This window comes from Ursus arctos, unplaced genomic scaffold, assembly GCF_023065955.2.
Source record: "Ursus arctos isolate Adak ecotype North America unplaced genomic scaffold, UrsArc2.0 scaffold_9, whole genome shotgun sequence".
Classification (NCBI taxonomy): Eukaryota; Metazoa; Chordata; class Mammalia; order Carnivora; family Ursidae; genus Ursus; species Ursus arctos.
Genome location: NW_026623111.1, coordinates 75,025,346 through 75,050,558, shown reverse-complemented (window position 1 = coordinate 75,050,558; position 25,213 = coordinate 75,025,346). Strand labels below are relative to the sequence as shown.

At 38.0% G+C, this 25,213-nt stretch overlaps 1 protein-coding gene across 6 annotated transcripts in view; it reads right to left on the bottom strand.

The window, feature by feature from the left end:
- The window catches only part of BMPR1B (bone morphogenetic protein receptor type 1B), a 380,630-nt gene that overhangs the window by 87,891 nt on the left and 267,526 nt on the right, over positions 1 to 25,213 (bottom strand). Inside the window, exon 1 of one of the 6 annotated variants that reach the window (XM_026509700.4) lies at positions 10,711 to 10,976. The exons of the other annotated variants lie outside the window; for them this stretch is intronic. Within the exon in view, the coding sequence (XP_026365485.1) occupies positions 10,711 to 10,783 (73 nt within the window). The 5' untranslated portion in view covers positions 10,784 to 10,976. Of the gene's footprint in view, positions 1 to 10,710; positions 10,977 to 25,213 lie in introns of those variants that run through there. 6 annotated transcript variants of the gene reach the window in all.

The following is a 25,213-nucleotide window of genomic DNA, read 5'->3' as shown; positions in this document are numbered from 1 at the left end:
CTTTTGGGGGGTAATTTTGCTTACATATCTTGAAAGTACAAATAAGTGATATGAAATCCTCAGCAGATCTTTAAAATCCCTTAAGCAGCAAATACAAGAATCAAAAACAAAGCCACGGACAAACGACCAAATATTTTCATTCCGTTTGCAAAAAACCCCAGTCTAGATTCACAATTACTGAAGAAACAGTCAATGGGGAGGAAGGAAAATTAGGATAAACACTACAGAAATTTTAACTGGTAAAGACAGTTCGTCAATTATTCTAAAACATTCTACAACAACGGCCCCAAACCATAAAACCAAATGTGTAAATCTAAAGGATCCCAGTGCACATGACATCCTACAATGGGAAGGAACAATAACCTTGTAATTTTAGCATTAAGAAATAAACCATAGAGGTGTTCGCCCTCACTCTCGAGGGGTAAAGCTGTAGATCACGTTTCTTGTTTGCACTAATAGCTACTCAGGATATTTTGCAAGTAATCTCTAGCTTAACATTTGCAGGAAGTCTTGGGAAGAGGAAAAAGAAAAGGATCCTCCACTCTTTGATGCAGGGTGCAATTTTTTTTTTTTCTAAAAAATAACTCAAATATGTTCCTAACTTTGTCTCCTTCTCCCCTCAGATGGTAACGTATTGTGGCTCAGAACGGTGTATAATTTGCATTTCCATAAGCACTAAATTAGGACAGCCTAAATGTGAATGTTGAATGTAGAGTACTTTTTACATATTAGCATGTTTTAGAGTAGAGAGGAAAACCAACGTGGGGGTTATCAGTTCTGGGTTTTATTGATACGGTGAAATATTTGTTCATGGTAGCAGTGGTGTGTGTTTTCTTAGTCTGTTTCTTAAATAAAATGTTCATGTGGCAAAGGCTTCGTTTCACCTTTCTAAGCATTCAGCCTGAACAGCAATCCTAAAGTCAAATTTAAACATCATTCCCAAAAGAACACGAACTACGCCCGGAACCCCAAGTTCTGGTTCCAGCTCTCGAAGTGACGGACTTTAGATAAGGAATCTCACAACTGTGTGTCTCACTGCCCTCACTTGTGAAAATAAGAGAACACAAGGAGAGCATTAAAATGAACTAGGTCTTTTTAAAATGTAGGTGCCTGCATCATAAATGTCTGCTGGGTTTACTTTAGGTTGTACAGATGTTTGTTTATATAATGGCACTTTATTTTTTGTTAAAGGAAACCTTCAGCTCCATCATCCCACACACAAACTACTTCCGTTCTTACTTGAAAGGAAATTCCTTTTCAAGGTTCACAGGACATTAGAGACAGCTGCATTGCTGAGCTCCCTCCAGAAACTTTAAAAAGCTGCAGATGTAACCCATGCATGACATGGATCATGGAATGAGACAATCTGAAGCGTTTAGATCGCCCCTTCTCTTACCCTCTTTCGATGTTAAAATTGCTGGGGTGCTGCTCGCCTACATTAAGTGGGAGTGTGTGTGTGTGTGTCTGTGTGTGTGTGTGTGTGTGTGTCTGTGTGTGTGTGTGTTTATTTTAAATCAAGTCCCTGAGAGAAGGCAGGAGCTCTCTAAAGTGACTATCTTGAACGCTAATTTCCAAAGCAAGATAAGGCAAAAGGTACATTTCCAGTTAATGACATTTTAACAACAGACCGTCACTACCTATTAACTTCCAAAGAGGCAATCCTCACATCAACCACACGTTCCCTGGCTATGTCTCCATATTGCCCGGGAACTCAAAAGTGTTTGTCTGGAAAACTCAGTTCTGAACTAAGAACCAGCAAACTAAAGAATTAAACAATACTAAACGATGGTCGTAAGAATTCTGGTATGGAACTTTTCCAGCAGAAGCAAAGGAGGGAGCTATGACTCAGTTTACGTTCGGAATAGCCCCCCAGACCGCTATACGGCCAGGAAGACAAACTATTGTCTTTGGGAATAACATGCTGAATGTAACTGGAGGTGAGTACACGGCTCAGAAGCAACCAAACAACAACATGGTGCTTTCTGAGGATAATTCAGAGAGCCCAACTCTGAAAAGATTTCCGGGAACCTATCAGGAGTTCACTGACTATTTTGGAGACAGAAATTAATTAATGTATCTGAGAAAGAAATAGGAAATTGGGGATTCTCATTTCCGTTTCTCTCTCCCAGAAATCCTTCAGTTCATAATCGGACTGTTCCAAGTGAGACTTACTATCCCTTCTTCATCATTAGGAGCAAAACTTCAATAGTGCTAGAACAACTGCTTTATTAAACAACAGGTCACAGTAATATAATGTCTCATGAAAGAACATCTAAACTGGATATGTGGTTAAGCCACTTTTGAAACAAATTCTGACAATTCCCTTTAAATACACATTAATAAAATAGGTTCTTCTTTTGGTCAGAAAAGGGAGTTTAGAGGTTCTGCCTGTAGGTAAAGAATGAACTGAAATTTATTAACTCCAGTCCAGTGTGTACCAAACCCCCTGGGGTAGCTTAATCAATTGCAGCTCTCTGGGCTCAGTTCTGAAATACTTGTATTAGTAGATCTGGGATGGGGTATTGGGAACCGCATAAAAATGACTTCGTGATTCTGATGTAGGCAATAGAGTGAACCGTGCTGCGAGGAAAACTTCAGACTCCTTGTCTCTCAAATGGATGACTGCACGCTGCTCACTGGTTGATTCATAATCCTCATACATAATCCTCAACAACCACTGAGCGAGCCTTCAGCCGGTGCTCGCCCAAACACCTGCAGACACCCTCCAGTCTCACCAGTCAAGCCAGAAAGAGGCGGAATACCACCTGATCCTGAATTCAGGTCTCTTCTACCACACTGCACCGCGCTGCCACAAAGAAAACACATTGGCCAACTGCTGTATTATTGTTGGCAAGCACCAAAATTTGCTCAAAACCTTTACAAATGAAACCCAGCTGCTTCAGCTCAATACCAGATGTCTTCTACAATGTGTGGCTTTGATAGATTAAATTGAGCATAAGAAAGAGATGAAATATATGAAAATCTAATTTGCAAGATGTTTGTCATTAAGTCTGTGGAACAAAAAAAGACAGAAAATTCTATTTTTCAATGCAAGAGGTTAAGTAGGGGAGATTAATAATATTCATAATAGCTACGAAAATGCATGTTATGGATAAACTGTTAGTATATGTTCACAAAATCCACGCCAAACACAATCTCCAGAAATGCCCACTGAGAGACTGTCATGTGTCTGTGAAATCACAAGATTGAGCACGAGCGTCCTTTTCCTTTAGACCCACTCCCCAGTTTGAACACGTTTTCACTCAGGGCCTAGGAAATTAGGTAGGAAATATTTAGTGATATTCTCTGATTTCAATAAACTGTAATAATCCTGCGAAAACATCCATATAAGAAACACATGTGTGTGGCTATGTATATATGTAGAGGTGAAAAAGCAATTTGTTTAGCAGCTTCAATTAAGTGCCTCCCCCCTTCTGCTGTTACCATGTCACCCTGAACGCTCTGTTGTTGTTGTTTTCAGACCACTGCACGGGTCTCAATAGCTTGGGCGGATTTCAGGGCCCACGTTAAACGCAGAGAGCCACTCAAGTATTCCTCCAATGAGCTGCTGCACATTCCCTCACTCACATGAGCTGATGGTTCATGGGTAAATACAGCGTAATACTTTTATAACATTAACCCCTTTTTTAAAAATAAAAACATAAAAAGATTTTGTAATGGAATGTGAAAACAATACTCCATTGAGCATCTTAACTCTCACCAAGACGAACGTTCGGTCGGGATTTAGCCCCATAAGAAAGTACATAATCGTTAAAGTGATATGCAATTATAATTGGCAAGTTACTGTTTTTTCATATTTGAGAAAAAGACTTAGTTTTCCTTCAGAGAGAAATCAAAATAAAGCTAAACACTTTAGCAAAAACGTAGTTTGATCGTGAATATTTCTACAAACATAGTAGCAGAAGGATAATTTCCTGCAGAGTTTGCAAGACAAACCTGACCTCGGATTTTCTGAAGCTCCACTCTCTGTGGGCTCTGGCATAGCTTATATCTGAAGGTACACGTAAAAGGCCGGGGGCGGGGGGGAGTAAGATTTCTTGTTATGTTAAATTGCTTCACACTCCCTTGGTGTCTCATCAGTGCAGTTCCCACATTACAGAAGTTCCACAGATGATGCAAAAGTGATGTAAGTTGCTCTTCCCTTACATACAAAGCTCCTGTTAAAATTGTGGCGATCCTAAGATGAGTATGGGACATTGTGTACTACAGGGTACTGTGGACCAAAGAACTATGAACCAAAGTCAGTTTTCTGCATGTACTCAGGATGTTTTTAAAAACCTCATAAAGTAGATATGTACATCAATTCTCCTCTAGACTCCAGAAGAGATCAAAAGCATAGTTTTAGACACTCAATGCCCAGAATACGAACAAATGAAAAATGGATACTGCTCGCCTAAAACTTGCAACCTGTTTAGGGATCAAAATGCAAAATTTACAAGAGGGTCTTTGTGAGACGTAAGGTTTACAACTACCTTTTTAATAAAGGAGTGAAAATTATATGCAACAATCTGACAGAACTAGTCTTCCTGTGATTACACTACTTGTTTTATATATTATTTCTGCCACCACCTTGATATCTTGAATTTTCCACAGCACCTTTTTTTATGGAGAAAAAAAAATTTTTTTCACACCATTTCATTTACTGCTAAAATAATTCTGTAGAAACTACAGAAATAAATTACCATTATTTTTGGTAGTAACATTTCCTGGATGCCAAAGGCCATATAAAAATATTGAAGTGTTTTTTATAATTTTTCTAAATGTACAGTTAATAAATAACTCAGTAGCCAATAGGAATTCATTTATAGACAAAAGAGGACTAGAAATATTCATATCACTATTACAAATGACAGTAGCAGCTATATTAGATGGTTTTGATTGTGAATCTAATCCAAAACTTCTTCCAAAAAAACTTCTCCTGACCACAGTGTCTGTTGTTGGGTAGCCATCTTGGCATTAAGTGACTACACACATCCCAAACATAGGCTGTAAGGGTCAGCAGCCAATCAAATTCTCTCTCCAAATTTCTCTTAGAAATAAGACACAGTGAAACATTTATCAGTTAACTCTATACAGCTAGGAAAAAAAGGTCTTGGAATAACAGCGAACACAGACTAATGAGTATGGCTAGGGAGGTAGTCTTCTCTGTATGCCAAGCATTGTGCTGTGCTCTGGGGGTACAGCAATAAATAAAATGGGCATAGCTTTTTCCTCTAAGAAGCTGAACTTCCAGCAGAGGAGTGACACCTGTAATGGTAGGTCATGATAGGTACTATAAAAGAAAAATAAAACTTACAATGATGGATTATATCAAGGGGTTCTTATTTAATTTGGATTGTTAAGGAAAAGTTAGTGACGTTTAAGCAAATGGATAAGCAGAGTAGAGAAGCAAAGAACTTCTCAGGCTCTGGAAACAGCATATGTGAAACACCCAAGGAGCTAAAAGGTTTGGATAATTTGGGACAAGGAAAGACCCATGGGGTTGATGGTCAATGGCTAGGGAGATGAGCTGGGAGTTAGAAGCCCATGGATACGAAGCCTTGCTGGCCAGGAAAAGATCTGGATTTCACCCTAAATGCAAGTGGTCTCCATTAAATAATTCTAAACGGAAAGAAGGGAAGAGAGAGAGTCACACAGAGGAAAGAAGAGGGAATGCCCATGAGGGCCCTCAGAGACACAGATGAGTAGAAGCTCAGACCTTCATGGCTTCTGGGTGCCAGGAGGCCGCCTGTGTTTCCCTCAGCTTTTCTCTATATCCCCTCTCAACTTCTTTACTTAAGTTTCCATTCTTTATGTCCAAACTATCAATACTAATAATGTGATTTTATATGAAAAGTTAACTAATTACTGAAGGAATGTGTCAGAGATGATATCAAGCAGAGAGATCAGTTAATCCAAAAACCACAGCTTCTCCAATGTTAAAAAGAAAAATGGTGGGGGTCTAAAAACAAGACTAAGGTTATTCTGAGTACACAGTCACAAAACCATCTTTAGAGATTTTAATATGAACATTTCCACAAAAAAATCCACCAAAATGGAAAAAGTGACTATTTTACAGATGGAAAAAAGTATAATAATCAAGACCCTAAGAGTCCATCTGAACCCAAAATATTACAAAAGAAAGCCTGATAGGGAACTTAAGTGATTAAGATAATTTCCCTATAATTAATTGCCAATATACTTTGTCCTATTTAAGGATTTTCCCCGTGTCCTGCATGAATTCTAAAATTAGGTATGTATTTGAAAAATTAGGGGACAAAAAACATATTCATAATTTGTTCCTGGCAGTTCTAAGTCAATAAAAGATTTGTAAAATGTTATTTCAGAAAAAAAATGTCATTTCAGACTCAACTGGCTTACAGAGGCAAAAAGAAAAAAAAAACCAACTAATTCGAGTTACTCTGATCTAATACTATTATTCTTCCAGAAGCCTTCACGTATTTGTAATTTAAAGATTAAAAGTTATGCATGCACAGATACGCGCGCGCACACACATGGCTTACACATATGGTTGCCACCATTAAAGAATATAACTTCCTGTAACAAAGGTAAAGCCAAGTGACTGGAGTTCGTGCTCAATAGTTGTGCGAATGTCTACTATCCAATGTACTCTGAAGACTTTGAGTTGAGAACTATAGTTTAGCCACTTCCCTCCCAGGTAAATCACCACAGAGATCCAATTTCTTACATCTGTGACGCTCACCACAACTTGCAGTTACTGCCCATTAATAGCCTGAGATTAATTGTTGGAAGTGCCACCTAATAGCTGTAGTAGAAAACATTTTAAACACAGAACCACATTTATGCATTTAACAGCTGTGTTGGTCTAACAGTTCAGATTTTCACTGTATTTTGCCATATGGTAACAAGGATCATTTTTCACTTCAAAATATTACCAAAAATTGATGCCTTTAGCGCTATTACCATTCTCATTTTGAAACCACACATTCGCAGCCCATGTCCTCCTGTTACTATATTCCCTATTTGCCTTAATTTTAGTTAAAATATTTAATAACATAGGGTTTTTTTTTTTTAATTCTAAATGAGTGCCAACCAGATCAAACACAAATATTATAATAGGAAACCTATGGAATATGACCTGGCAATGAAGAGGCAGAATGCAAACTCTGGGTTCCATAAAACTGTAGGAGCCATGAAGACTGGGACTTATTTTTGTTCACCAGGCTTGGGGATTTTCCTCTATCCAAAACAGCTGATTACTACTTCCTATCTCACCTTTTTTTCCCTATAACTCATTATTGATGGAGAATTACTCCTAAGAACAAAAAGCTGGCTGCCAATTTTGATTTTAATCTGATTGCTGTAATAATCTGTGACCATGATTTTATGGTGGGGTGGGGGGACTGTAGAAATGTTCACATATATGTTTAACAGGAAGCTAAATAAAAGTCTCACCCTTTTAAATGCCAGAACATGAGGCCCATCCGTGTCAGGAAAGGCACACTGTTGCCACCAATGTGTTAGAACAATAAACAGAAAGAGTCCTTTAGTTTTTAGGTCTGTCAGTTGATCACGTTTATAACCTCACTAAATTCCTTTGGCAGAACTTAAGAAGAAGAGTAGTGACCAAAGTGATACTTGAATACTGTTTACTATTGCACTACATTCACTATGGTTGCCTGTGATTTTCTACTGCGTTTTTAAAATAAAGGGGCAGCTCAATCCTCAAAAGAAAACATTTCGCAAGTAGAAAGGAACACTGCAGATCTTCACCACTCCAGGTCATATTTGCACTTTCAGAAAAAGGCAATTCTACATTTCATGATTCTGGCTTAAAGAAATCCATTTCTGAAGCATTCAGAAGGTGCCAATATAGGGGCGCCTGGGTGGCACAGCGGTTAAGCATCTGCCTTCGGCTCAGGGCGTGATCCCAGCATTATGGGATCGAGCCCCACATCAGGCTCCTCCGCTATGAGCCTGCTTCTTCCTCTCCACTCCCCCTGCTTGTGTTCCCTCTCTCGCTGACTGTCTCTATCTCTGTCGAATAAATAAATAAAATCTTAAAAAAAAAAAAAAGGTGCCAATATAAAAAACACAAAGTTCCAATCTTCTACAGAATGTACCTTTGTCTTCCTTTTTCTTAAGCCTGTGTCTCCTCAAGTAAAACATTCAAGATAAGATTTAGGCAATGATAAAATTTAGGCTGATGAGTCACCCACCCACAGGCCACCCTAGCTATTCTGTTCCAATAAGAACAATTGTTCTTTCCACTTCTCTTGACTCTGCAGGACTTTGGTCCCCTTACGGTAGAACTGCAGTGTCGTACGTATTCCCTCCACGTAACACTTTCAGGTTTCCATATGCTTCATTAACAAAGTATTTTTATTAGCCGGATGCTCACATTCTCCAAATGTCTCAAGTTGTCATTTTGAAATACATTTACTCTTACGAAGGATCTAAGGTCTCAGAACAATGCTCTTGGCTTTGCCAGTCACTTAAGGATCACAGCCACTTCATTCTCCTGTGTTTTGTATTTACCAGTTCTGTGATCATCATTCTCACTGAAATACATGCAGAATTAATGATCATAAAGTATTACAAGTTACCAGTGAATAATAACTGTGATAGTCAAAATTGCTTAGTCTTGATTAAACTAATAGTCCTGTCTGAAGCACATTCTGTCTTCACTGGGGCAAAAGCATAAAAACCATGAAGCTTATTTTTTGTAAAACTATTATAAAAGTTTACAGGTAGAGAAACTCCTTTTAAAAAAATTGAAAGTTCATTTTAAGCTGGGAATATACATTGGTATTTAGTGCGTTATTCACACTAAGGTGAGTTACCAGACTCTTTTGAAATCATGTCTCAATTCACATTTCCAGCTTGGTTGTCTCCTATTCCTGCATAAACTATGAATAATAATATGAATAGTAACAAACGCTCAGGAAATACTATGTGTTGCGGATACTGTTCTAAGTGCTTTACATGTACTCGCCCATTTAGTAATCAAATCGACCCTATAGTAAGTATTCTTATCCCTATTTTACGGTTGAGGAAATCGAGGTACTAATAAGATATCTCATTTGATTTTCCATCTAGTAAGTGGTAGAGCTAAGATGCAAACACAGACATTCTCTCTGCTATAGAATAAATCAGTAGAAACACAAACACACACACACACATACACACACACACACACACACACGAAAGAGCCCTGGACAGAGAATTTAAAGGACTGACTATGTTAACTAGAGGAAGGCAAGGAATGTCCCTGGGCTTCAACCTCCTCACCAGAAGAGTAAGACAGTTCTCCAGTATTATTTAAGGTGTATTCTAAGCCCAGCATTTGTAATTCAGAAATTCAGTGTGTAGCATATGGCCTCTGCTTTTTATTGACATAAACCGATAATGAATTCAGGTATTCATATTTTTCAAGGAAAATGCTAAAAGACAGTGAAAAATTATTTCAGGCGATCAAGAAATAGTAGTAGCATGAATAGAGGAATAAGAATTTTACCTCACACACATTCTTTGAGCTTCCTGGAACATTGTTAAGAAACGGTTTCCCTGAGGCTCTTCTACTGTCTTCTAGAAGGTACCATATTATAACAATTTTTGGAAAATAAATTAGCAAATCAGGTAAACAAACTACCTACTGTTCCTTCATAGCAATACATAAAACTCCTTTGGGTTACACTTATCCGTGCCAGAAATTAAAAGCTTTCTTTCGTAGAGCCAAGACACAACACATAATATTGTGGTAGTGCCATGGACAATTTGAGATTATGAAAACAGAAATCTTATAAATGCCAATCGAAAGCACATGCCAATTGATAATACATACTTCCCAAATAAATAGTATTGCCAAACTGGTTCTATAAAATGCATTCACAAGGACATGAGGTTGAACTGTAAATTCATTTCCATCTCATATATATTCCATCTCATATATATTCCTTTTGTCACCTGGCTTAATTTTATATAGTCACTTTCTCCTTATCTCCAACTTCATGACTCCTCATTGCAAATCACTATCACAGAGTTGTCTCAGAAGTTGTTTCATTATGTTATCTTTCTTCTATTTTGAAAATAGTTCATCTGCTTTTATAACTACTCTTTTACTTAAAAGCTTAAAGTAACTGAAAAATCGCCATCCTTTAGTCAACTTCATACAAGAATAATTCCGGACAAGATGATCACTAAGCAAGCCCCTGTTCTGAAATGTGAATAAACATCTGACATATTCACAATTCATAATTATTGCTATTATAAAACTGGAGATTTACTCAAGGCATCTACATAAAAGTTGTAATGAACTTCAAACTTAATTAGCTAACCTATAAAAATCTAACAGTATTCAAATTTAAATGATCACAACAAAGTTCATTAGAATTATTTTTCGTAAATTCTTCACATACAAACTGTCTTGGTACATTGACAACCAACTTCACATTCAAAATTCCAAACTGGATTGGACTGAATTCTTAATTACTAGAGAAAACAGAAACTCTGAATCCCTTTAAAAACTATCCTCACACACTATCTAGCAAGGTTTTACCCAAACAGAAAAAAAGTAGCAAAATTACAGAGCAGTTGGAGGATGGGGACTGGAAGTGTTTAGCCACTGTACTTTTGCCCAGAACTTTCCCTTCTGTGATAAAAGCCACACGACCTGACATTAACTCAGCCCCCTGTCAGCACTGTACCATGGGGCACTGATCTTCTTACCCCTCGTGTGCATAGACAGAAGAATGAGCAAGGAAATGTGAAGCTGCCAGTTTAGTTCTTCCAGCCAACCCATTGCGCAGGAGAGCAGTAAACGTGACCCGCCTGTTTCAGCCTCCTGTTTCTTGCCTTTCCTTCTTTCACTGAGACTTCTCTGCTGCCACTCTTGTCAGAGCTTCCGGCAAGCCTGCCAGCAAGCCTGAGACAGGACCGTGAAAGACAAGCCTGTTACAAACTGGTTCTGTCACCACAGAGACTTCAACGGATCACCTCGTGGGGAGGACAACAAAGGGCGGTGAGGACCCTGAGCTGGATTGTTTTCTTAAGAAAGGAGCCTGACCCAGCTGCCCACACAAGGGCCAGCACATGGGGGTGGGGGTGGGGGGGGATTCACTCTGCACTGGCTACACCAAAGCCCCCCAAATCTCTCAGGCAGCTAGAAAGGGACTGCAGAGCCACCCACATCTGTACTTGGCTGTCACGAAATAGCTTACTTCTTTTGTCAAGTTTTTTTCTCTTGCTAAGAATTGTTCACTGTTTGGAAATTGTAGAAAGACAAGGAAAAATAAAATGCTTTCTTTGATGAAATGATAGAAATACTGCAACACACGAAAGTGCCATGTTAAGACAGTTTTCTCATATCACTATTTAAATAATGGAGCAAACGCCTCTGAATCAAGTGCACAGACGTGAAAAAGGGTCCCGAGTAAAGAGTATCTTTAATGAATATTTCAAGTTAAAGAATTTCAGTTAAGCTACTCATTAATCAAGTAATTTTAAATGACTACAGTTTGAAGTTTCCTATGTAGAAAAAGTACTGTGAACCTAACCGATCTTATAAACTTAAGTTATTCAATTTTTTAAGATTTTTACTGCAATTGTGCTTCAACATAAACTATGAACAGTTTGTAAAATTCCACTTTCAATGATATCCTGAGTGACCTTGTTTTAATACTAAAGTACTTTTCTGAAGGCTATTTGTTGTCTTTGACTCTGGGAACTGTCAATAGTAATAGAACAGCAAGAAATATAATTGAATTGACAGTAGGTGGAGAAACTACAATGTCACCATAGATACAAACAAAAGTAGTTATTAAATGCCATCAGTTTACATGATAAAGGATTTATGCTAATGAAACCAGAGACATATTTCAATGCTTATATCTCAGATACCATCAGAATGCGTTTACTTGATATTTTAAGAATTATTTTCTTGGGGAAAAAAAATCTCTGCCATCTTCTCATTTTTAACAGACACCTCCACCCCTCCACACACCCCAGGACCCCTCAGCACTACCTTACTGGCTGCCATTCAAATCTACTCTCCAGTTAGGAATACCAACAACTGCTTTGTATGAATTTACAAATACTGTCATCAATCCAATGCCCTCATTCACATTTTCATGAAATAAAATGTAACAAATATAGCATCTTTAACCATATATGAAATTTTGGAATATCCTAAACTTAAGAAACTACACATTTTGCATTTCACAGAAGTCATGCAACTGACTTGTCAGAAAATTTAAGTCGGGGGTGGTATCATTTCAGTTATCATTTATCCACATCCCTTTTAGCTAAGAAGGGAGACTGAGCCATACTAAAATGCACAATGAGTGATCAGGAGTAGAGGGTAATACGTGGGAAAAGACAACAAAAATCAAGCAATAGAATCTCTTGTTCAAACCTTCTATATTCGGCTCAGAGCCACATCACAACATGGTTCCATTGCCAGTTTGGAACCCAGCCTTGAGCTTTGGGAAGATGAGTGAATGGCTGAAATGTGGGACAGCTCCCACTGCTCACATTTCCCCAATATGAGCATCCATAAATGGTTCAAAGCCTAGAGAGCTGCTGCTCTCTCCCTAGAATCCTAATTCAGTTCAAAGCAATTCATATCAGCAATCATTTCTAATTTTGTGCTATGTGCTCGCTGAAATAAATGTACTCAAGGACTTTACAATGCCCTAGCAAAAGCAGTATATATAATAGAGAACTGTGAAAAATGTAACATTTTAAGACAAAGTGTCCTCAAATGGAATAAAGATGGAAAATCAGAGTAAGAGATGGATTAGACTGGGCCAAAAACTGAAGGGAGAGCTGGACGCTGAAATAAAAATTGAATTTATACAGCAATAGAGGAGATGGAAAGGAAGAAATTATACGAGCAAGGATTAGAGGTAGGATTAAATATTTCATTTGTGTAATAGCATGAGAAGAAAAATCTTACTGCAGCAGACAGCTCCTATTAGTAAATGGCTGGAGAGAAACCTAGACAGAGTGGAACCAGACTGTGCAGGACTCAGAACGTAGATTACAGAGTTTAGACTATATATTACATAAATAACTAAAGGCTTTTGAACACTGACTGGCTCGATGAATTAAAAAAAAAAAAAAAAAAGGTTTAGAATTTCAGCCTATAGGATGAGTCTCTGGCCCTGAACTTCTAACTATGTGAAGAGAAGGGAAAATCAGAAGCGTGAGGAGAGGCTCGTGCTTCGTCAAACTTTTTGGTAATACAGATTTTTTTCTGTCATTTATAATACTAAGAAATTCAAACTGAATTTATCCTTATTAATTCTTTCCATTTTGCCTTTTACTGTTTAATATATGCTGGGTGCCAATCACGAAAGAGATGCTCTATAAAATGCATAATTAGGGTCCAGACAAGGAGGCTCAAAGGTGTAATAAAACTCTCATAACGTAGATCAGAAATCTGGCTTAGCAAAACCACCCAGATTTGCATATGACTTAAGCCACTCACTATAGGGTACACACCCAAGGAGGCTTCGAAGAAAGCTCTGGGGGAATACTAAGGGAAAGGGGTCCGTTTGAAAATATACACTGGAGAGAAGGGCAGAAAGAAAGGAGGACTACAGCTAGGACTGCTGTTTGAGTAGGGTGTGCGCTGCAGCCTGTCAACGGTCGAATTCTTCAACAGACCCACTCATTCGAGATTTATGGAGCCTGGGCTCTGAAGTTGAGAGCCTAGTTCTGTTGTCTGTATAACCTTGGACAAATCTCATGTAAACTTTGTTCTACACTTTGGTCATTACCTAACATAAGATTGTTATACAGATTAGACAAGTATATGAGTATTAATTACTGAGTACGGTGCCCAGAACACAGGCAGATATCAGAAAATGGTTAATTTCCAAACACTCCCACTGATCACTCCCCTGCCTCCTGACAAAAAAAAAAAAAAAAATCCCTTGTTAACAGTAACGTTCCTTAATGTACCATTTGCCGAACTGTTCCTGTCACAATGTGGTCACTAAAACAAAGATACAAAATGTGTCTTACATTCAATCGGGTTTTAAAAATTTGAATTACACCCACAAAGGCAAATGTTTAATCAGTTTACTTTTACTTAATTCATTGAATATTCAGATGATTGAAGCAGAGGTATATGAATTACTGTCTTAACAATTTCAATCTGTGACCTATTTTCACCTAGAAGCTCCCCAAATCCACTGATTTTATGTATCTACGCAGTTTTTAAACTGAACCAGGGGAGTTGTATCTAGTAAATGGGATAGGAGAACATTTCTTAAGAGACAGTACCTGCCTTCAGGACACAACTGACCCTGTAAGTTGAGGACAAACATACAAAGAAATAACGACCATGCAGTCCAGCCACTGCCTGGGGAATGGCAGGAACACGGAAAGTACAGTGGACAAAGATGAATTCGGCCTGGGGGTGGGGACTGGACTTGCGGGGGAGAGGCATGCCAACTAGGTCTTCAAAGATAAGTAGAAATTCACTGGGTGAGGGGAGGGCAAAGGAATCCTAAGCAAAGGGAACGGATAGTACAGAGACTCAGGAGTGAGAAAAAGAGCAGTGTTTGCGGAGAACGTGGGAACCTGGATATGCCCGGAGAACAAGACAGACGTTAGGCTGGAAAAGTAGATGGGAGAAGGTGGGAAGGACCTCATGTCTCATAATGTGATTTTGTGGGAAGCCATGCCTTCACTTCTGAAGGAGGTATTTGCACGGTTTATTTTCCATTATGTGAACGGACTACAACTACTTCTCGCAGCTGATTACATTTCAAAAGAAACCAGTGAAGTTTTCAATGCTGTGATAAGTACATTCCTTTGTATCTAAGAAAATGTAACAATATCCTTATAATTCTTGATGAGAACAATAAAGTGAGTGTTATTTTATTATTCGAATATCCCTGCAAATAGTGTTCACAGCAACGTTAACTTTAATTAAACTTCTGTCCAAACACACAGGCGCATAAAAACAACAGCTCTTTCCTTCTTCCTTTTGCAAACTACAGCATTTTAGGTCCTTACCATTCTGTTGAGTTTTGCCCTAACATAACTTTTTTTAAACTTTCATACTAGTTGCTCCCAAATGAGAAAAGTACACTGAGAATTATACTGCCTAATTCATCTCGTGACTCTGATTTTCAGCTATACACTCACACAATGATATAAAAAAAATTACTCCATTATGGGGGAACACATGAACAACAGAACTCGAGAGTACAAAAACGTTTCTCCTGACTCTGGGGTTTATAAAGACTCCAACTTCGGCCACATTCAGGCTGCCTCCGACCTCCCCACCCTGGTCTCATTTGCAGGCTTCCACATCACTGGTCATTAACAAGCCAAAGCTCCCTTCAGCTGCACAGTGAAAGACCCCGGCACATCATTACAAATAAACAATCCCTTCCTCCCTCCAACAAGTGACACATTATTCTGAGCACGTCTCCTCTCTGCTTTCATTGCTCTGCCAAGGTCCCCCGTGAGTGGGAAGGGGTAAAAAGAGAGAAAAAATATCCCACAACTTGTCTCAAGCGTGTAGAGGATGATTTGTGTTCTTACTTACGGGATAGGACTGTCACTGTTGATCTGCTTTCAGGCCTAGATTCCATGTGATAAGGGCTGACCTTCTTTAAGTATTCACACATTATGCACTCATGGAGAGCAGGCAGAACACAAAAGTCCTTCAGATGATCTGGACATCAATCAAGTGCACAGCATGGAGCCTGCCAAACTTTTCTTCCATTTACTCAGGGAGAGGAAGGGGAGTCCAAGACAGACTTAATAAAGTTTAAAGCTATGCCACAGTATATTTGGGGAGACCATTGTTATTAAAAGGGTGCTGTTTGAAAAAAATTCTCTATAGTTACCACTAGCAACAAAAAAATCACACACAAATATAAAGAAGCCACAAGATTTCACTGCAGTTTTAACATTTCAAAATTTTTACTATAAACCAACCAGGTCTCGATGGCTTGAGCGGATTGCTATCATTTTTTTCTGAAATAATTGTTCATTAAGGATATATTTCAAAAACTAAAAATACATATTTTTTGCAGCCATACATAACAGATACTTTTTTTTTTGAGGCCTTTATAAAAGTAGTAGAGGAAACACATTTGTTAGGAAATACCCAGAATGTATCTTAATATAATTTAAGCACCAATCAACAATACAAACCATTTTCTACCTAATACAAATACTATCATTATTAACAGGCTAGAGCCTCAATCTTCGGTGATAGACATGACAATATATTCTGATACAAGCTTTCAATGTTGGTCTTTTAACCATTGCTACTCCCCAAAACTCATTAAAGGGATTTGAGATGGCTTTTGAAAAAGAACAAATAAGTCCCAAACTGTATTCTCCTAAAACACTGTAACACTGTGTACTCGGAAGACATAATCTGATCATCAGCACAACCAAACCCATCAAAGCAAAATGCTTCATGGAATTTTATAATAGAATGATATTTTAAATCTATGACAATATCATTTTCTTACTGATTGCAGAGTTCTTTTTAAAAGCTCATGTTAAACCATGAATATAACAAGGCTATGCACAGCCTGCATACAAAATAAGTAGACACAAAAAGCAATTAACGTTAAAGAATAAGAAGAGAACTAAAGGCAACCTGCATGATTAAACTACCAATGAAAATTAACTCAGCGAATTTGCTAAGTTCTACGGTTAAAATAAAAACAAAACCTCCGGACCACCCCAGGATTCCTAAGCCTCACATAGGCATAATTCTGTCCAGTTTATTACCTGGCTTCACTATCATTCAACTAATAAGATCAAACCTGTACCCTAGTAATAACAAGCCAGGTGATACATAAAATGTGAGATGATTCTTTACATTAATCACTACAGAGTAATCCATCACCTGCTCAGTACGATCATCTCAGACCAGAAACTAAAATTGAATGGAAGGAAAATGTCTTGGCAGCAGGTGGCAAGCAAGGAGCTCAGCAAGACAAGCAGAGTTTTTCTAGATAGAATATAGTGATGATGATGATGTCCTCACCACTTGGTGAGCTTTTACCATTTGCTAGGCTCCATGCGATGCACCTAACACACATGACTCGTTCAGTCCTCGCTCCCTCCCTGTGTGGTAGGCGACATCACTCGCACTGACAGAGGAAAACACTGCGTGTGCTTGAGCCAGCAAGGTCTGGAACTGGTTAAGCCTTGATAGGATCAGACACTAGTACTTCACGAGCTAGGGACCCATGTGTTTTTCCTCTGCAAGAACTAACTAGAACACAAATCGTCCACTCAGTAGATGGAAGCTTCAGATTCTGGGGGCTGGCGAGATTCATTCAGGGAACATAACTGCCAGAAATTCTGAGGGCTGGAGCAGAAGACCTAACCTACCGATGCAGAGGAGGGACACTAAACACTCCGGAAGCCACGGCAATGTACTCAGAGATCAGTAGTTTCAGATCCAGTGAGAAATGGACCTCTCCCTCACAGCATGTGCATGATTCGGTAAGAATAATGATCAGCATAAGTAAAACAGATACATCATCATGAATTTAAAGCAGTGTCTTGCAGACATTCTTTTTAACTTCCCCAGCAGCCCTTCAATGCATGTATTATCAACCATATTTTACAAGCAAAGCAACTAAGGTGAGTGAGGTGCCTTGACATTAAGGAAGGAGGTTTTATTTCCCTTGAGTAGGCCTGTGCCTTAGGAAGAGGCAAAGGGAGGCAACTCTGCAGCCTCAGAAAGAAAAAGTGGATGAGTGACGTCACCAGAACCACGTAATGTGGTCCTCCGCTCATCAGAGGAATCTGAGTTTGTTTTCACAAAAGAGGCTGTTTTCTTCACACTGTGGGAAGGCAGTTCCAAAAGATCTACTCTACCCCACTTATAAGCAACTCCATGAGAAAGGGGTTTTTGTTGTTCATTTAAATAACGACAGATATATCCTAGTATCGTCATTATTATTACTGGGCTCCGAACTCCTCAGAATTAAAGTGACACGCGATGAAAATCACGAACCACTGAAGCTACCAACCTGATTTACCCAAAGCTTATTTCAAAGCTATTTAAAGGATGTTTTCTTCTTTACCAAACTAATGCTAAAGCATCCCTGAGCGGAAAATCAAAATCTCTAGTATCTACTTGAATTTCATGTTAACCATTATGGAACATCTGAACATAGTTTCATATCAAAATCAATTTCTTGAAGAGGATTACCATTACTCTTACTTCATCCTAAAGTCAATTGTATACTAAATTCATCCAAATCCAGCTTGAACTGATATTAATAGGTAAATAGAAAATAAATTTTAAACAGAAATGGTAATATCAATAAAATTTTATTTTTTTCTATGTTTCCTTGTAACTCCCTTTGAATATACTTTAGAAATAAGGAAGGTGCACATTAGTATACAGGTAAAAGAAATATAAAAGGAGTTAATTATAGCTCTTATTTAAACACTAGAACAGGGGTGCCTGGGTGGCTCAGTCATTAAGTGTCTGCCTTCAGCTCAGGGCATGATCCCAGGGTCCTGGGATGAAGCCCCACATCAGGCTCCCTGTTCTGCTGGGAGCCTGCTTCTCCCTCTCCCACTCCCCCTGCTTGTGTTCCCTCTCTTGCTGGCTGTCTCTCTCTCTGTCAAATAAATAAATAAAATCTTTAAAAAAAATAAACACTAGAATAACCTATGCTTAAGTGGATACACCATAGGCAGATGGCTCTTAGAAAATTCATTTCCCAGTCTTTGGAAAATACCTAACCATGGATGGGAGGAATCAAAGGAAAAAAAGTTTTTTAAAGTAAAAGAGGAGACATCCATAATAGAGAAAAGTTTTGTTTTTATTTAGCATATATTAGCTTTTCCATAGAAAGCCTCAAGAATAGTGCTGCCAGGAGATGATTTCTGAGTAGACTTAGCAGTTTTTTAAAAATTGATGCTAGAAGAAATACAAAAATTACAGAAAGCCAAGTTTTTATTTTAAGTGACATTTAAACTCTGTGTTCGTAGAAGTGTTTTTAATAAAAGAAAAAAAATAATGCCACGATTCGCAGTGCAGATTTATGACATGTTAAAACCTTTCCTCTCTTCTACCAGCCAGAAGTCAATTGTGTGTATTGAAATCCTTTCTTAATGACAGATGGTTGAAACCAAAAGGACGCCTGAAACATACTGTGTTTATATATGTGTGTGTGTGTGTGTGTGTGTGTATTTCCCTCATCTTCCTTCACCTGTCCCCAGATATAAAGCACAGCTGCTTAGTGTTTTACATTTTTTTATGAGAAGCAACAGTTTTTGATAATCTCATGAAGACCTTTCGAACAGACTCCATACATGAGTTTTCACAAGACAAAGGATTGGTTTAAGCGTTCACACTAGCTTGCAAAAACAAATGAATGCGATGAAACTCTATCTTAGACTTTATTTGATCGGAAAATATCACAGTTCAGTGAAATCAGACTTACTGAAACCCTTTCTCTCTGTGCTCTAACTAGAGCATTACATGAGGACACTAACTGTGCCTGGCATGACAGAAGATGCTTACATTATGGAAGTAAAGATGAGCTTTAGTGATCAAATCAGATAAAACCAGTGACATATATAGACACAAAAACAACTCTCTACTAGTCCAATGGGAATATATGAAATTGTAACACTATTGCTGTCTAATATATAAGCCTTAGTTACTTAGGCATTTTTTTATCTGACTATCCTGCTTTACACATCTCTTCATAGTTAGTCACTCCTCTGTGTGACTACCAAATACCCACCTGAAAAGTGGAAAATTGAGGCAAGCAGTGAGTTTTCTTAAGGATTATGCCAAATGTCACAATTCAAATTCAACCTTAACCAAAATTACAAAGCTTGCATTTATCCGCATGATTTAAAACCTGTTAAGATGACCAATCTGATTTAAATAGTCACCAAAATTTCTACCCTGAGGTCTCCCAAAAGTTTACAGTGAAAGCACTTCAAAGCCCTCAATACCTCTCATTAGCACCTCTATTAAAGGATGTGTAAGAAAAAAGAAAAGAGAGAAAGTTCAAAAGAAGTAGTTACTCTCTTAGAAACACTAGTTTAAAAAGGACTTTCAATGTTTTTATCAAAGTGATATGTATATAATCAGATACTGACACACAACAAATGTTTACTTCACTCTAAGAATTCAGGCAAAAAAAACCCCAAAACAACCCTATAAAATTATACATCATAGTTTACCTTCTGCCCCTTCAAAAAAGAATCTCGCCTTACTTCACATCGTTTGTATGGCATCATCCCTTTGTTTGGGTTTCTACGTGATCTCTTTCCGAAGTTGTCTGAATACAAGTAGTCTATGGGATAGACTGGTGATGGGTAGTAAGGAGGGCACGTATTGCATGGTGCACTGGGTGTTACACACAACTAATGAAGCATCGAACTTTACATAAAAAACCAGGGATGTACCGTATGGTGACTAACATAATATAATTAAAAAATTAATAAAAAAAAAGAAATAGCCTATGCAAAGTAAACTTGAACTTCTTCTGAATTGTATAAGAAGCTGTAGATTACCTCATACTGGTAATCTACAAAATGTATCAAAGAGCTATCAATCCTAGAGTAGGTGCTTTATGATGTCCCTACAAATTCCTTACGGTAGTTTACTAGGTCCTTTAAGAACAGGCTTCCGATGATCTCACTGGGTTGTTTTCCTACTGTTCCCTTGCTTCCTCATCCTGTTCCTCAAACACACCATGCATGTTCCTGCTCAGACCTTTGTCGCTCCTATTGCCCTGCCGAAACATTCTCCCCTTAGATATCTACTTAGCCTCCTCCATCATCTTCTCTAAGACTCTCAAATCTCAGCTCAGTGAAGCTTAGCCTGCTGCTCTACTTACCAGTACAACCACCCAAATACCTAGCTGACCCTACTGGACCTCTATTTCCCACCATTCTAATGAGATTCTTCTTGCAAAGATCAACAAATCCTGTTAATTTGCTTACTCTGCTTTACCTTTTTCTTTTCTTTTTTTTTCACAGCATGTATCATCTTCTAACCACTACATAATTTACTTACTTGCTAAGGTTTATTGTTAACTATCCGGCGCCTCTCACACTTCTCTAGAACATAAAGATCCCAAGGGCACTGATCTCTGTCCATTCTGTTCACTTACATACTCCAAGTTCTTAAAACAGTTACTTATGTAGTAGGTGCTCAATAAATCTTTTTTAAAAAGTAGTCCATTTGACAAGTCCTATCTTTTTTTTCCTAAAGTAACTGGCCCTTGATGCCACCAATTATTGTCATTCCATTCCAGTTACATCTTCCTTGTTAATCTCTATCTGCCCTCTGAATTCTACCCTCGGCATTCTAATGAAATTCTTCTTTCAAAGGTCAACGAATGCAAAGAATTTTTCTCAGTCTTCATTCATCTCATCCTTAAGCAACACTGAGCACAGCAACCACCCCCCTTCTTACGAACCTCATTCAGTTAGAAGTAAACTGAACAAATACAATTTTCTAGGCACTCATTAGAAGCTTTTCCTTTGGGTTTCAAGATAAAGGCCTATCCATCCGAATTTCTTCCTCTTGTGTTCACACAAATATAGGTGATCATGATTCTTTCCCAATGATCTCTTCTTCAAACATGTTTCTTTATAATGTCCGGGCTTTAGCTAATATCATGGACTATCAGTCTCAATCTTTTTCTGAATCTCCACCCCATATTTCCAACTGCCACTGCCTGTCTCAATCTTACTATTTCTCCTACAGCGGTGCAAATTTTACCTCTCTCAGCTCTGTGGGTATTGCAATATTTTGCAGCCACCTAGCTTTAACCCCTTCTCACTTCCTGTAGGTTGGCATTTCCCACTTGAGGCAGAATTCTACAAAACAGGAGCTAAAAAAAAGTCAGATTCTTACTTTCGGCCAGTTCCAGTGGCAACATCCAGACCTAGGGTTGATGGGAGCAGCGTAAGTCAGTGTCTATGTTAAACTGTGGTGACAATGGTGTCCTTATTTCAGGATAAATTCTGAGGTGGAATTTTAAGTATTGTCCTAGGCTGTGTCTCTTCCAGATCTGGTTCCCATATTCTCTTGGAGATTCTATGAACTAGCAAATATCCTCTTAATAAGTGCATTTTCTGTGTAAATTAATCATGGTTCATTTCCGTTGCTTTCAAATGAGAAATCTGGATGACTGTCTCTAGTGAGACCCAACTGGTCCTCTCTGAAGTAATTGTTTTCCCCTCTAAATGTCCATAGCACTTTATCAATATTACTTCTATGATATTTATTCCTTTACCTTGTATTATAATTATTTATGCATGCTGTCTTCCCCACTACATGTTCTATTTCCTGAGGGTGAATGAAGTGCCTGTCATTTAACTTTGTCCATGCTTTTAACACTTGCCTCCTTGTCTGTTTCAGATATCCTTCAAAAACAAAACACTGTATGTATGTTCTTTCTGGCTGAGGGAGCTACTCTAAGTTCCTTCTTCTGTGCTCTTAATCTGACAAGGCTCCACCATTCTATTCCTGGAAATACCTCCATGACTCACTTTTTTAGAAGATTCCCCAAGGCGCGCCTGGGTGGCTCAGTCCTATAAGCATCGCCTTCTGCTCAGGTCATGATCTTGAGGTCCTGGGATTGAGCCCTGAGTCAGTTCCCTGCTCAACAGGGAGTCTGCTTCTCCCTCTCCCCCTCCCCTTCCCCTGTACTTGGGCTCTCTCTCATGCGCGTGCGCTCTCTCTCTCCCTCTAAAAAATAAATAAAATATTTTTTAAAAAAAGATTCACTAAGATTCTTGTATGTCGTTCCCTCATTTCCATGCACAAAAAGTCTCCCTTTTTTCTTCACTCCAGCAGTATGTACAGAGCACCAACAAGGTTGTCAAGACCATCCAATGGAGAAAGGATGGTCTTTTCAACAAATGGTGTTGGGAAAACTGGATATCCACATACCAAAAAAAAAAAAAAAAAAAAAAAAAAGACCCTTAGCTTACAACATATACAATTAACTCAGAATGAATCAAAAACCTAAATGTAAGAGTTAGAACTATAAAAATCTTACAAGAAAAAAAAAGGGAAAAGATACACATCATTGCATTTAGTAATGGTTTCTTGGATATGATATCAAAAGCACAGGCAATAAATAAAGGAGATAAAATGGACCACATCACAAGTTAAAACTTCTGTTCAAAGGATTCAATCAACAACATGAGACAGAACCTATGAAATAGTAGAAAATATGCAAGTCATATATCTAATAATGGATTATCCAGAATATATAAAGAATGGTTTCAACTCAAAAACTACAAAAATAAGCAACCCAATTAAAATAGACAAAGGATGTGAACAGACATTTCTTCAAAGAAGATATATGTGAAAGGCCAATAAGCACATGAAAAGATGCTCAAAATCATTTATCACTAGGAAAATGCAAATCAAAACAACAATAAGATACCATCTCACACCCAATAGAATGGCTACTATCAAAACAATAATAATAATAATAACAGGTATTGGAAAGGTTGTGGAGAAATTGAATCCTTTATGTACCATTAGTCGGAATGTAAAATGGTACAGCTACTATGGAAAACAGTAAGAAGGCTCCTCAAAAAATTAAAAACAGAGTTACCATATAATCCAGCAATTCTACTTCTGGGTATATGTTCAAATGAATTGAAAGCAGAGTTTTGAAAAAATATTTATATACCGACGTGTATAGCAACATTATTCACAATAACCAAAAACTGAAAGCAACTCAATGTTCTTCAACAGATGAATGGAAAAACAAAATGTGGTATATACATCCAATGAAATATTATTCAGCCTTAAAAAGGAAATTCTGATACATACTACAACATGGATGAATTTTAAAGAAGTGAAATAAGACAGTAACAAAAAGATAAATATTTTTATGATATTCTTATGTTGAAGCCATAACCCCCAATGTGATGGTATTTGGAGGTGGGGCCTTTGGAAGGTAGTTAGGTTTAGATGAAGTCATGAGGTCATAAAAGTGTGGCCTCCATAATGGGATTAGTGACCTGGGCTAGCTCTTATATTCTCTTTCTCCTCTGCCACCCAAGGACACACCAAGAAGGCAGCTGTCTACCAGTTAGGAAGAGGGCCCTCACCGGAAACCAAACCTTCTGGCACCTGGATCCTGGACTTCTGGTCTCCTGAACTCTGAGAAATAAATGGTCATTGTTTAAGCCACTCAGCCTGTTGTATTGTGACAGCCACCCGAGCAGACTAAGAGTTTCAACTTTGCAAAGATGAGGAGTTCTAGAGATTGGTTGGCCAGCAATGTGAATGTACTTAAACTACCGAACTGTAACACATAAAAATGATTAAAATAGTACATTATGCTGTATTTTCTCACAATTAAAATTTCACATAAGAATTTTGTTTCACTTTAAAACAAACAAACAAAAAGATCTTTGTGCAACCTAGGCTTCAAGGATACCATATCCCGGCATGGGCTAATCAGAGTTGGTTTCTTATCCCTACCCCGTTCCCATCCCTCTGCATTGCTCTCAGTGAGATTAGCTGCTTCAAATCCTGTAACTGCTCCATAATGTCCTCTGTGTATGATCCAAGCCCCTGGGAACAGAAGCATCTTCCCTGAGTAATTTTCTAATTCCATCTCTTGCCACTAATCTCCATGCACTCCATGCTCCAGTCATAACTCTCTATTTCCAACTTCAGCCCTCTCTAATATACCATCTTTTCTCTCAGCTATCTTCAGTTCAGTTCAATAAAATCTCATTGAACAAGCACCATGCACTGAGCAATCTGAGACATGATACATTAAGAAAATGCTTCTATTCCCAAGAACATTAAAGTCTAGGGGAAGGACACTCATAAAGAGATTGTTACAATTCTTGTGATATATACTTTAGCACTGACTCAGAGTTACATGTTGATAAACATGTATCTGCATACTTCTTGAAGTTTGTTTCTTAAATTTCATATTTTCAAAAGTTTTCAAATCAATGCACAATGCTTGGATATTTTGAATTTAACTTCATATGACTATGCCAGATTTTTTATTAATATTTGATCTATAAATGGATTTCCCAAAGTAGAAATAATGGATATCTAGTATCTTTTTACATAGAAACACATAATTTTGGAAGCACAGATTTACCACCAAACAGTACATCTTTAAAATTTTTTGAAGTTTAGAGTTTCCTTGAGAGTACAGATAACATTTTTATAGTACAGGGGAAAAACTGCAGGTACATTTCTTAA